The sequence below is a fragment of the Pygocentrus nattereri genome, chromosome 17 (assembly GCF_015220715.1).
Source record: "Pygocentrus nattereri isolate fPygNat1 chromosome 17, fPygNat1.pri, whole genome shotgun sequence".
Lineage (NCBI taxonomy): Eukaryota > Metazoa > Chordata > Actinopteri > Characiformes > Serrasalmidae > Pygocentrus > Pygocentrus nattereri.
This window is the reverse complement of record NC_051227.1, coordinates 24,364,342-24,376,439: the sequence shown is the minus strand read 5'-3', so window position 1 is coordinate 24,376,439 and position 12,098 is coordinate 24,364,342. Positions and strand designations below refer to the sequence as shown.

General features: G+C 37.9%; 2 protein-coding genes across 2 annotated transcripts; both read right to left on the bottom strand.

Moving 5' to 3' along the window:
* Nucleotides 1-312: 312 nt before the first annotated feature.
* LOC108412325 (olfactory receptor 52Z1-like) lies at nucleotides 313-1,299 on the bottom strand. Its single transcript, XM_017684304.1, has one exon. The coding sequence runs from the start codon at nucleotides 1,297-1,299 to the stop codon at nucleotides 313-315; it is 987 nt and encodes a 328-aa protein (XP_017539793.1).
* Nucleotides 1,300-8,366: 7,067 nt separating this feature from the next.
* On the bottom strand, nucleotides 8,367-9,933 carry LOC108412324 (olfactory receptor 1M1-like). The gene is made up of 2 exons (XM_017684303.1): nucleotides 9,887-9,933; nucleotides 8,367-9,378 (listed from the first exon to the last, which is right to left on the bottom strand). The coding sequence occupies exons 1-2, from the start codon at nucleotides 9,931-9,933 to the stop codon at nucleotides 8,367-8,369; spliced, it is 1,059 nt and encodes a 352-aa protein (XP_017539792.1).
* Nucleotides 9,934-12,098: the final 2,165 nt, after the last annotated feature.

Here is a 12,098-nt window from a genome sequence, read left to right as displayed (position 1 = left end):
TTACAGGGTGTTATTCTATAGATTTTATCCAGTCTCGACTACAGAAACATCTACAATATTGTTATTTTTACTTTGAGTGTTTACTTTGAATATGTAAATTTTGCCCTTTTGGCCTGTCTTAGGTGCCTTATATTCCTCTACCTATCATAAATATTGCAGAAAAGAACATAAACTGTGCTATTGGGATCTGCTCCTAGGTATCCACTTCTTAGCTGATGCAGTTTCCCTCTAAGCCTGATCTAATTTTTCATGGTCTTTAGCGTGTCAATATTGGAAAAAGCCACATGACATTACATTTTAATCAGTGCAGTGTCAATTTGGTAAAGCTTGTACCTTTAACTTAGATTTAATTTTGATTTTAAACATTTTCACTATGAAATCTTTGAATTCCTTTGTGTTCAGGACATAAATGATGGGATTTACCATGGGCGGAATTGCGCTTGCAAGTGAAGTATTGATTATTCTGGCATTGGGATGAAGAGTAAAAGTTAAAGCAGCAATATATGTACTTATTATAGGTACAATAAATATTCCTACTAGTAACATATGAGTGAAACATGTTTTAAGAGCTTTAAGACGTCCCTCCCATGTCGTAATCTTAGTCAATTCAAGAAAAATGCCTATATATGATAAACTTACAGCAACCAAAGGAAAATAAAGGAATAGTGCAGTCCAAAGTTTTGCCATTACTGAACTCATAGTGTTGTCATTACAAGCATTATTATAAATTGGTCCATGATCACAAAAATAGCTTTTTATCTCATTGGTTTTACAGAGGGAAAGTCGGGAGATGCCACCTACCATTGTGCCAACTACAACAGTGCAAATTGACCATACTGACACCAAAGCTGCAGTCATGAGGGAGTTACTGACAATTGAATGATATCTTAAGGGTAAACGGATAGCAATATAGCGGTCATATGCCAGGACAACAAGAGTTAAAGATTGTACACTGAGAAAGAAGAAAACAAAGAACATATTTGCCAAACAAGCATTGTAGGATATGTACTGTGAATCAAAAAGAAAGGTCTTCATTAGGTTGGGAATCAATGCATTTGTTTCACCAAAGTCTGCTAAAGCTAAATTAAAGATTCCCATGTATCTAGGAATATGAAGACTTCGGTCAGTAAATATCATGAAAAGCACAAAAGAGTTTCCAAACACAGCAACGAAATAGGTAACAAATAAAAATATGAAGTAGTATTTCACAAAAGGTATTCCAGAAAATCCACTGATGTAAAAATATTCAGGGCGCACAACTGATATGTTTTGCAATAAACTGGAGGTTAAGGTGCTCATATTGGTGTTGACTGAAGTTTTTCTTGTTCTCTTCAACCTGAAATGGAATACAAAAAAATCTAAGCAATGCCCAAAAGGATATAACATTTTGTTGTTTTTGTTATGCTGTTCAGTATAAAATTAACAATCATTAACACGATGCCTGTTAATTTTACCTCATTAATTAAACACACACATGCAAAAATATGGGATACATAAACAAGGTCAAAGTGTCCGAATGATAAAATGTGTTAAACTGCTTTCAGCTCTGGATGCTACACTGAAATGAGACACTCAAATCAATGTGTTATATATAGAGATCAGTCCATATTTTCTCATGTGCGAGGTTATACAACACAGTGATGATTTTTCCCCTTTGGTAACTCATGTAAGTGTTTTTTTTTTAATGTTTTTTCCACATGGTAACCAAACATGTAAACAAGACCTGAACCAACCTCATCAGTTTTGTATCTTCATTATGCATTTATTTCTGTGACTGAAAAGAAGAAAATACTCTGCACCATTGTTACCACCTTCTCAACTGGCAACCTTTCAAGTAAAATGACACTGAAGCATTTGTGGTAAACCACTGTTTACTTTGTACTTTAACTCAACACTGTATATTGCATACTTTAAATTAAAAAAAACTTTTATTACCACATTTAAATTTTTTTTTTTTATACCAAATTTAGTTGTTTCCAATTCCACCCACTAGTTAGCACTCCCCCAATCACATGATACTACCAATGCTAGGAGGGTGAAGGCTAGCACAGGCTTCCTCTGAGTCCTGTGAAGCCAGACACAGCATCTTTTCAAACTAGGGGTGTGGGAAAAACTTGATTCTTAGTCGCATCTCGATGCTGACGTGGATGATTCTAAATCAATTCATAAATGTCAAAAAACGATTTTCCAAATTTGAATCTATAACGTAATGTTGATGGAATGTTAAAAGCGGAACTTGGAAGTGGGTAAGTGCAGCCCCTGGACAGTCTATGGCGGCACATAACAAAAACACAGAAATCCAACCAGCACCGTCTGCGTTAAAAGCCAGGTTAGGTCAGGAGTCACGACCCAAATGTTAAGAAGAGCCATTTTGTCCTTTCAACAAAGTCAAACCACCTTGGCAACCACAACATTTAATGTCCAGTATGTCTCAGTATGTGTTAATGTCCTAATACGCGGAATTACTTTGCTCTGCTTTAAGCTTTAGCTATAGCTGCTTTCCTCCATCTCCACCAGAAAACTCTTCCTCAAAACTAGAAGTTTATTGTAAAATGTCTCTCAAGGTTCGACTGTTTTACTAAGCATAAGTTGTTTCCCACCCCTTCTCCCAATGATCAGATCCTTAGTTGACCCACATTATATGTTAGTAGAGCCCTATCCAGAGACGACCCTTGGCAGCCTGCTGGTCGTGAAAACATATCTGGCTTGCAGATATCCTAACATCTTCAGCATTCCTCTGAGCCAGGCAGTCCCACAGTGCTACCAAACAGCTACCATCATCCCTGTGCTAAAAAATGACTGTGTCTTGCCTCAATGACTACCGACCCATACCGCTCACTCCAGTCATCATTAAGTTCATTCAAAAGTTGATAATGAAACATATAAAGGGCAGTCTTCAATATACTTTAATTCAGCATTCAACACAATCACACCATGTCAATTTCTTCTAAAGATTAGATTGCTGGGCCTGAACGCCACCATTTACAACTGGAACCTGGACTTCCTGAATTGGAGACCTCACTCTGTCAGGATCGGCAAGATACTCCTCATGGTATTTTAGTGGTTTAATTGAGGAAAGGGTCAAAATCTCTGAGATCCTTAGTATGCACATCACCGATGACCTCACCTGGGCCCTGAACACCACCGACCTAGCCTAGAAAGCCCAGCAGCAGCTTTTGAGGATAAAGAGATCAGACCTCTCCCCTTCCATCCTGACTACATTCTGCAGAAGGACAATAGAGAGCATCCTGACCAGCTATCTCACTGCATGTATAAGTATGGGAACCATGTCAGACCACAGAACCCTAGAGTGAATTGTGAGGACAGCTCATCAAAAACTCCTACCACCAGCACTGCTTCTGCAAGGCTACCAGCATTGCAGGCAACCCTCCTACCTTCTGCATGGTCTCTTCATCCTCTTGCCACCTGGCAGAATATGCAGGAGCATTTGTTCTACCACCTCCAGATTCTGCACCAGCTTCTTTCCTGAGGCAATCCGATTACAGAATGCACTGATCCTTCCCAAATATCTACCTGACCTAACAGCTCACAGCATTAAGCCCAACGCTACTGGGGGAATGGCAGCAGCGGTGGCACTCCTCTCAGCCACTATCTGCTTTCTCTGTTAGGCACTGCTTCATTAATACTTTCTCACTGGGCTCCACTGCCAAGACTATGCCGAATTTTAAGTTAAACTTGACCGTTTTATTTCTTGGTCAGATCAAGAGCTGTTGTCATGCTCATCATTTTGCCATGAGAATTGTTACGTTACCATCTCTTGCCATCAGATCAACTTCCATAGAGAGCCCCGTCACTGATGTTCAAATCAAAATTCCACCTGAGTATGCAGACTTCCAGGAAGTCATAAGCAAGCATAATGCCACAAAGCTTCCTTCTCATCACTCATACTTTGGTTCTACTTCAAGATGGTTTCAAAGATGGTGATACTGGTAGATAGATCTGCTGAATCTTGATTGCTTTTGTTTGTCTTGTTACACGTGAGCCCGACTCATTCTCATACAACGCAGAAGATTTGCTGAACATTGGAAAGTCCGTGCCACCAGGCATTGCTCCTGACTTTCCACTTTCAGACTGCTTTTTAGACATTTTGCTTGAGGATGCTACAATTAGCCTGAATGAATATACAGATACTGTGACATCTTATATCAGCTTTTGTGAAGACATCCGTGTTCCCACCAGGACTTGCATTAAATATAACAATGACAAGCCCCAGTTTAATGCCAAACTGAAAGAGTTGCACCAGTAGCATATGGAGGTAGTATATAAAACTGGGGATTGGCCTCTGTACAGTCAGGCAAGGAACACGATGAATAAAGAAATCATAGAAGAGCTATTCAAATAAACTGAAATAATGTCCACAAAAAGCCATCACCCATCTGGAATTGCCTACAGAACATCACCAGCTACAAAAAGACCTCCCCTAGACAATGGGTGACTGTCTTCTGGGTGAGAAGCCTAATACCTTTTATTGTAGGTTTGAAAATCCCAGATCCACAAACCCATTCAGCATGAATTAACACCCCCCTGCCATGCAGCCTATCCAGCCTGATCTGTAAGAAAGATGTACATCGAATCTTCAGAGAACAAAAAGTGAGGAGAGCACCAGGACCAGATGGTGTATCACCTTCCTATCTGAGGGCGTGCACTGACCAGCTCGCACCTGTCTTCACAAACATCTTCAACAAATCCCTGGAGTTGTGTTGTACCTGCATGTTTCAAACGCTCCACCATAATAACAATTGGAAAGAAAGCAACCATCACAGGATTAAATGACTGCAGACCCATCGCATTGACTTCTGTAGTCATGAAATCCTTTCACGCATCTGAAGTCTGCTAGAGCCCCTGCAGATTATATACCAGGCAAACAGGTTGGTGAATGACACGGTGACCCCATCTTTTTCTCTGTCAGGATGTCAGGAATTTTGGCATCCCAAGGATGTGGCCCTGACTAAGGGCCACAATTTAATCTCAAGGGTAATCAGCTGTTTTTAAGCACATTGGTGTGTCTATTTGTCACAAACCAATCCAATGGACATTGTAAAAGGGTGAATCAGGAGTTTGAGAAATTTCTTAGGATATTTTTTCACATTAAAACTTTGGACTGGTCATGTTTCCTCCTGTGGGTGAAGATCAGTCTAAAATGTTTGATCAATTCAGCTTCTGAACTCCCTTTCAGTATGTGCTAGGTTATCAGTCCCCAGGTCCATTGTTCCAGCTGTTGAATGGATGCGGAGTAATGATAAAGTCTGGGATGAAACCTATGTTAGACTATGTTGCAGTGGAACAAAGCACTAGCTGATTGTCATGTTGGGAACAATTTTTGAGAGTGTTACTAGTGTAAGGGGACAAGTGGCAAGACCTAATGCTGCTAACATAGGGAGGCAGAGAGTAGCCTCCAAATCTCAGGGTAATTCTGAACACTTGGGCAACGTCTACTTAAGATATCTTGAGGTATTCTCTTCTCAGTCTTGGATTCTCTTTCTAGAGTGCTTACATAAGGCCGGCCAGTAAATTAGTAAAGACTTCAGAGCTTTTGTTGGTATCCCTGCTTTCTTGAGTTCCATCTCTGGTCAGACCATGCCCCCTTGAGTGTATCTCTTGGGGTGTCTTTTCCTTTTTGCATCTATTTCCCTTTCTAGCTATCTGTTTAGTTTTGTTAGATAAAAAAACACACAAAAACTTCTTGAGTTACATGGTGTAGTTCCTCCAACAGGAAACCATTTCCTGACTTTCTGTTCTTTGGAGATGACTGGGGGCAGTCATGGGCTGTAGTTTAGGGAACCGGCCTTGTGACCGGAAGGTCGCCGGTTCGATTCCCAGAGCCGACAGCACATGACTGAGGTGTTTTTGAGCAAGTAACCTAACCCCCCAACTGCTCCCTGGGTGCTGTGGATTAGGCCACTCCAGGCAAGTGTGCTCACTGTCCCCTAGTGTGTGTGTGCTCACTAGAGTTATGTAGGTATTTCACTTCACGGATGGGTTAAATGCAGAGGTGAAATTTTTGTGGGACTAATAAGGGGCACTTAATCTTAAAATTAAATGTTTGAAGTGAACTGCTGCTTTTTATTTTCAGTGAATAATTGATCAAAAATGCAAGAGCAGATAGTTATATTATAATAGGTTATAATTATATTTTTTTCTAACTGACCATTAAAAATACTGATTACTCTGCAGTCCATATATGTAAACTAGCCCATTTTTAATTAAGCACTTTTTGTGATGTCACAAAAACCATCAATTTTATGTATATACATATATTCAGCCTATATCAGTTTGCACCTGTTGATTATTTCAGCCCAGATTGCCTGTTGAATGAGGCAAAATAAAAGGCAGCAAATCAACCACTGTATAAAGCACAGTAGCTAAAAAAGCATGTTTAATTCCCAGGGATGAAAGGAGATTGAAAATGGTCTATAAAAATAATTATGACTGCTTTGCTGCATAAATCAACACAAATGTTATATGTACACCTAAACACACTAAAAAGAATATGGGCACTTTAAAAAATGAATTACTTAATTACTTACTGTGAGGAAGCATGAAAATATTAATAATTAATTTAAGGAGTAAAATTAACCCAGTATAAGCCAACATATAAGATGGATGGTGAAACTACCTTCCTGGTTCAATGACCACCCTTTCTTTCTGTTTCCCATCCAAGAGTAAGGTTAAATATTTGAGTGATGGAAAACGGCCAACTAGAAGCTAAAATGCTATCTAAATGTATCATTACACAAAACTAATTATGTTAAAACACTGGTGCCTGAGAGCACTGCTTAAAATACTCCGTACTGTGAAGCAAAATGCTTTCTTTGTAAAGGTTTGGTCACTTTGTGAGTTTGTCACTAAAATGCAGAGTAACAGTAAATCTCTGTTAATAGTACATGCACAGTTTTGTCATTGTCTCTCATGCTGTTGTAGATTAAGTAAGTAATGCTGCATTAGCTTTACATTCATAAAGCATTTTTTTCCCTATCAAATGCCAGGTGAAAATCATTTAGGTATTTCAAGCTATGTGTTTCAGGCTTTTTCAATAAAGAATAGAATTGCACACATAGCATTATGGATAAGTCATGACTACACAGTGCAAGCCAGCTTTTATAAGTCAAGTGTCAATAAAACAGGTTATTACTTATCAAAATAGTTTAATGACCTAAATGGATCAAATTAAAGAACCAATCATATAAGATATGGCCTGAAAATAGAAATAAATACATGCTCATTTGTAATATTCATCATACAATGAGGCTCATATTATTTACTTATTTTATTCTGAATTACTATTCAGAGCATTATTCTCCAGCAATAATGGAAAAAAGTAAAAATAATGAATGTATTTATTTTATTACATTTTTATTTTCAATTAAATTTGAATTCTGTCAAATATTTGTTTTTATTACCATTTTATGAGCTACTTTGTTTATTTTTGTTTATTTTCTATCGGCTGTTCATGGACTGTTATTGGACTTGTCCTGAGCTGTCTTGCCTAATGAATACAAAATAATGAAAACAAAAGAATAACACAACTGTGACTGTATTTTGGATGACGTGATATAAAGAATCAAATTATCTTGCAGTTTAATTAATCATTTCTGCAGCTTGGACAGAAGGATAGTAAACACAAACTTCCACCTACAACTAATATTATGAACTGAACATTCTATTCTGAACATACTACATACAACTAAACATACAAAGAACTGAATTTCGCCCTGTTTTTATCAATATACATTTCCATTTACAACATTTCTCATTCTATACAGCAGGTCCAGGATAGTTATAAAAATAAATAAAGTGATAATAAGGATACCGAATAAAACATAGATAAATAAGATAAAGTATCCTATTCCAAATAGGCCAGAGTCCAATGATACTCTTCAGCTAAAGCATTTCTGAGACGTACACACATAGATACAAATAACACACAGATTGAAAAGAGTTTTTTCCTTGATTTGTAGCTCATATTTGTGGCAAGATATAGAACATGATTATAAAACACAGTCTATACTACAATACAAACTAAGGCATTGCTCTTTTTCTTTTGTGTTTGACTTCTGGATTTTGGCCTTATAGTATTTCTTTGATGCCTCATATTCCTCTATGTTTATTAGACAACTTAGCCAAGTTCTGGTGGGCCAAAGCTTACATAGTTTAAACCATAGATGCTGCAAAAACACTACAAAAGTACACTTTTTAGAACATTAGCCTAAAGGTTCTGCTCCAAGGGATCTGCTTGCCAGTTGATGAAGTCTCACTCCAAGCCTAATCTAATTCACCTGAGCAAGGATCCATTTTCAACAGGATCATGTATATGTCAGAAACATCCACATGATGTTATATTTTGATTAGAGATTGGTTTCATTTGCTAAAACATGGACCATTACTTTGGATCTCCTTTTCAGCATTCTCACTATGAAATCTTTGAATTCTTTTGTGTTCAGGACATAAATGATGGGATTTACCATGGGAGGAATGGCACTTGATAGTGAAGTATTGATTATTCTAGCATTGGGATGAAGAGTAAAAGTTAATGCAGCAATGTACGTACTTAAAATTGGGAAAAGAAATATTCCTACTAAAAACATGTGAGAGAAACAAGTTTTTAGGGCTTTAAGCCGTCCCTCCCATGTTGTAATTTTAGTTAATTCAATAAAAATGCCTATATATGATACAGTTACAGCAATCAATGGTCCATAGATGAATAGTACAGTCCAAAGTTTTGCCATAACTGAATTTACTGTATTGTCATTACAAGCAGTTGTATAAATAGGCCCATGGTCACAAAAATAGCTTTTTACCTCATTGGTTTTACAGAAGGAAAGTCGGGTGATCAAACTTACCATCATGGTAACAACAAGAGTGCTAAATGACCATACTGCCATTAAAGCTGCAGACATGAGGGAGTTATTAACAATTGCATGGTATCTTAGGGGTAAGCGAATAGCAATATAGCGGTCATATGCCAGGACAACAAGAGTTAAAGACTGTACACTGATAAAGAAGAAAACAAAAAACATATTTGCCAAACAAGCGTTGTAGGATATGTACTGTGAATCAAAAAGAAAGGTCTTAATCAGGTTTGGAATCAGAGCATTTGTTTCACCAAAGTCTGCCAAAGCTAAATTAAAGATTGCCATGTACTTAGGAACATGCAGACTTCGGTCAGTCATTATCATGATAAGTACAAATGAGTTCCCAAAAACAGCAATGAAGTAGGTAACAAACAAAAATATGAAGTAATATTTCACAAAAGGTATTCCAGAAAATCCACTGATGTAAAAGTACTCTGGGCGTACAAATGACACATTCTGCAGTAAACTAGAGTTCATATTAACGGATCCTGCTGTTCTCTTCGACCTGAAATAAAACACACAAAAAGCAAGCAATGAACACATTGCCATTAATTTTAAAGTGATCATTTCAGTAAATATTATTGGTTTTGTAGAACTGTTCAGCATAAATTTAGCCTTTATTAGCATATCTCTGTTTTTTAAAGTGATTTGTTTTACCTTCCTAATTAACCCACGTGAATATGCAGTAATATATACTACTAGTGTTAATAGGTCAGAATTAGAAAATGTGTTAAACCACTTTTGGCTCTGGAACAGTAACACTGAATTCTGAGGGACTCTAGTCTAGATGTTGTGTATATATAGAGAAATATCAGATCATATTTTCTCATGTGAGAGGTCACAGAATGCAGTCATGCTTTATTTTTGGCAACCCACATGGGTGGTGTGGAACATGGCAACTATCATGAAAGGTGAATTGATCTTTGAGCACCTCTGTTTCAGAAAATTTGAAATATGAAGCAAAGGCTTTAAAACAAATATATAGTTAGCCATTATTTTTTTCTTTAAAGTACTTGGCACAACCTGGGGAGATTTGATTGTGAAAATCAGCCGATCTCATGGCTACTCTTTTATACTCATGCTGAAATACAAATTCTGGGGAAAGTCATTGTTTAGTTGCTTCACACACAGTGTGCCTTTGATATTCTAGTAAATAAGTAGAAATGCATCACTGGTCTGCCTCAGGGTGGCGATGTATAAACATGAGCAAAACAGGCCGTAAAAGACATTCTTTGTTGCTTATCCTTTTGATCTTTTATTCAAGATTGAGAAATCTAAACTTTGAACAATGATTGAAAAAAATGCAGCCTCCTTAATAGCTCTGAGTCTTCTCCTATAATACTTAATAATCCTGGAGAACACATAGCAGACCTGAGACAATTCCTTCATAAATAACCTCTCCAGCTCCTTCAGATTCAGAGGTCCACACTGTGGACTCTCCTCTTCAGCTCATCTCACAGGTTTTCTATGCAGTTTAGGTCAGGGGCATGGCAAAACCTTAATTCTGTGGTCAGCTTTGAGGTGTTTTGGTTCTGAAGTGTGCTTTAGATATTTTTCCTGCTAGATGATCCAAACTATGGCCCTGTGTATGCTTCCTGGTTGAGGCAGTCAGGTTTTGAGTTTATTTCTGTTGTTACTTGATGGACTGTCACAGACCCACCACCATACTATACAGTGGGCATGTGGTATTTTGCATCCATGCCAAATCCACCTCACCTTGTTTGTTGCCAAAAACCTCGATTTTGGTCTCATCTGGCCATCATCTTGGGCATATCCTATAGAGATGTTATAAGCATGAGGTGGCCTACAGCTGGAGCTTTGGAAGTTTGCAGAAAGGTCCAGATGATCTGTTTATCTTTGGCCTATGCTTCTGCCAAAACCTTAACCTTTTGTTGTTGTTCCTGCTGCATGCCTGGTGTTGGGCCTTAGAGGCTCCAAACAAAGTTGTTTTCATCACAGTGTTTCAGTGCCTTTTCCAGGTGTCAGCACTAGTGTAGCACCTGTAGGTTGCATGGAGGCAGGACACAAGAGGAACGGAGAGGTTCAATGCAGAACTGTTACATTTTTATAAACTTCTATATGTGTATGCCTTAGGTTAGGGTGTATGCCACTGTGTAACTTCGTAATAGTTTGTCTGAGCCCTGTGTTAGAGCAGGCACAACACAAAATCTTTCAGGGTTGCAGTTTGGAACCTCTGATAAAAAACACAGAGCAATGGATCCATAGACCAAAAAATAACCAAAAGAAAGAACAATATAAGCTACCTTGTAAAAAGTAGGAAACTAACTACATAAACTCAAACAGTGCATCAGGCACTATTTAAAACAACGCTCCACAAATCAATAATTAAAAGCAATGGCTGCATACCAAAACCTAGGCCTTAGTACTTTAAATGATCTGTGAAAACTGCTTTGTCATGTCATAAGAAGAGGAGTCAGCATGACAAATGTCACGATTGGCCCCTCCCAGTCCTGTCCATGTGCTCGTGTTGTTTACTTCCCAGTCCTGTCCACGTGCTTTGTTTTTGTTTTCATTCCTGCCCTCTTGTTTCATGGCTCCACCCCTGATTGTTTCCACCTGTTTCCCACCTGTTCCTTGTTGACCTAGTTTGTATTTAAACCCTATGTTTGCCCTTTGTGTTTGCTGGTATTTGTTTGTTTGTTGGATGTACTCTTTGAAATGTATGAATTGTTTGAAGAGTTTTGTTTATTTCTGTCTGTTTTGGAGTTCTGTGTTCATTTTGCCATGTCTGTCCCTCCTGCTCTCCATATTGGCCATTTAAACCTGGACTATCTTGATCCTGATTTTGGATTTGCCCATAATAAATCTTGCTTGTCTCTGCACATGCATCAGCCTCAACATTGCTCCCCATAGTTACAACAAAAGGTGGCAAAAACACTGTTGATGTGAGTGATGTAATGTGGCAGGCAAAACACTGAATGGAATAATGTAATGGGGCAAGCAAAATATTATAGTGAATGATGTGGTAAAACTGCAGGTAAACTATTTCTGTAATTAAATGATATCCTGCAAGCAAAAAACATTAAACTCACTGCACACAAAGGATTCCTCTGATTGGAACAGCTTTATATGATATAGTGGACTAAACAAGCATTAAACTGTAGCCTTGCTTTTATACCCAGCTTATATATATATAAAGACCAAGACAAGATATTTAATGTTCAAACGGATAAACTTTGTTTTTTGCAAATATTCACTCATTTT

Coding starts and splice junctions, on each gene's coding strand:
- LOC108412325 (XM_017684304.1), bottom strand. CDS start 1,299: ATGAGCACCTTAACCTCCAGTTTATTGCAAAACATATCAGTTGTGCGC.
- LOC108412324 (XM_017684303.1), bottom strand. CDS start 9,933: ATGAGATCGGCTGATTTTCACAATCAAATCTCCCCAGGTTGTGCCAA. Junction 9,379..9,886: donor ATCTCCCCAGGTTGTGCCAA/GTACTTTAAAGA, acceptor GTTTTATTTCAG/GTCGAAGAGAACAGCAGGAT.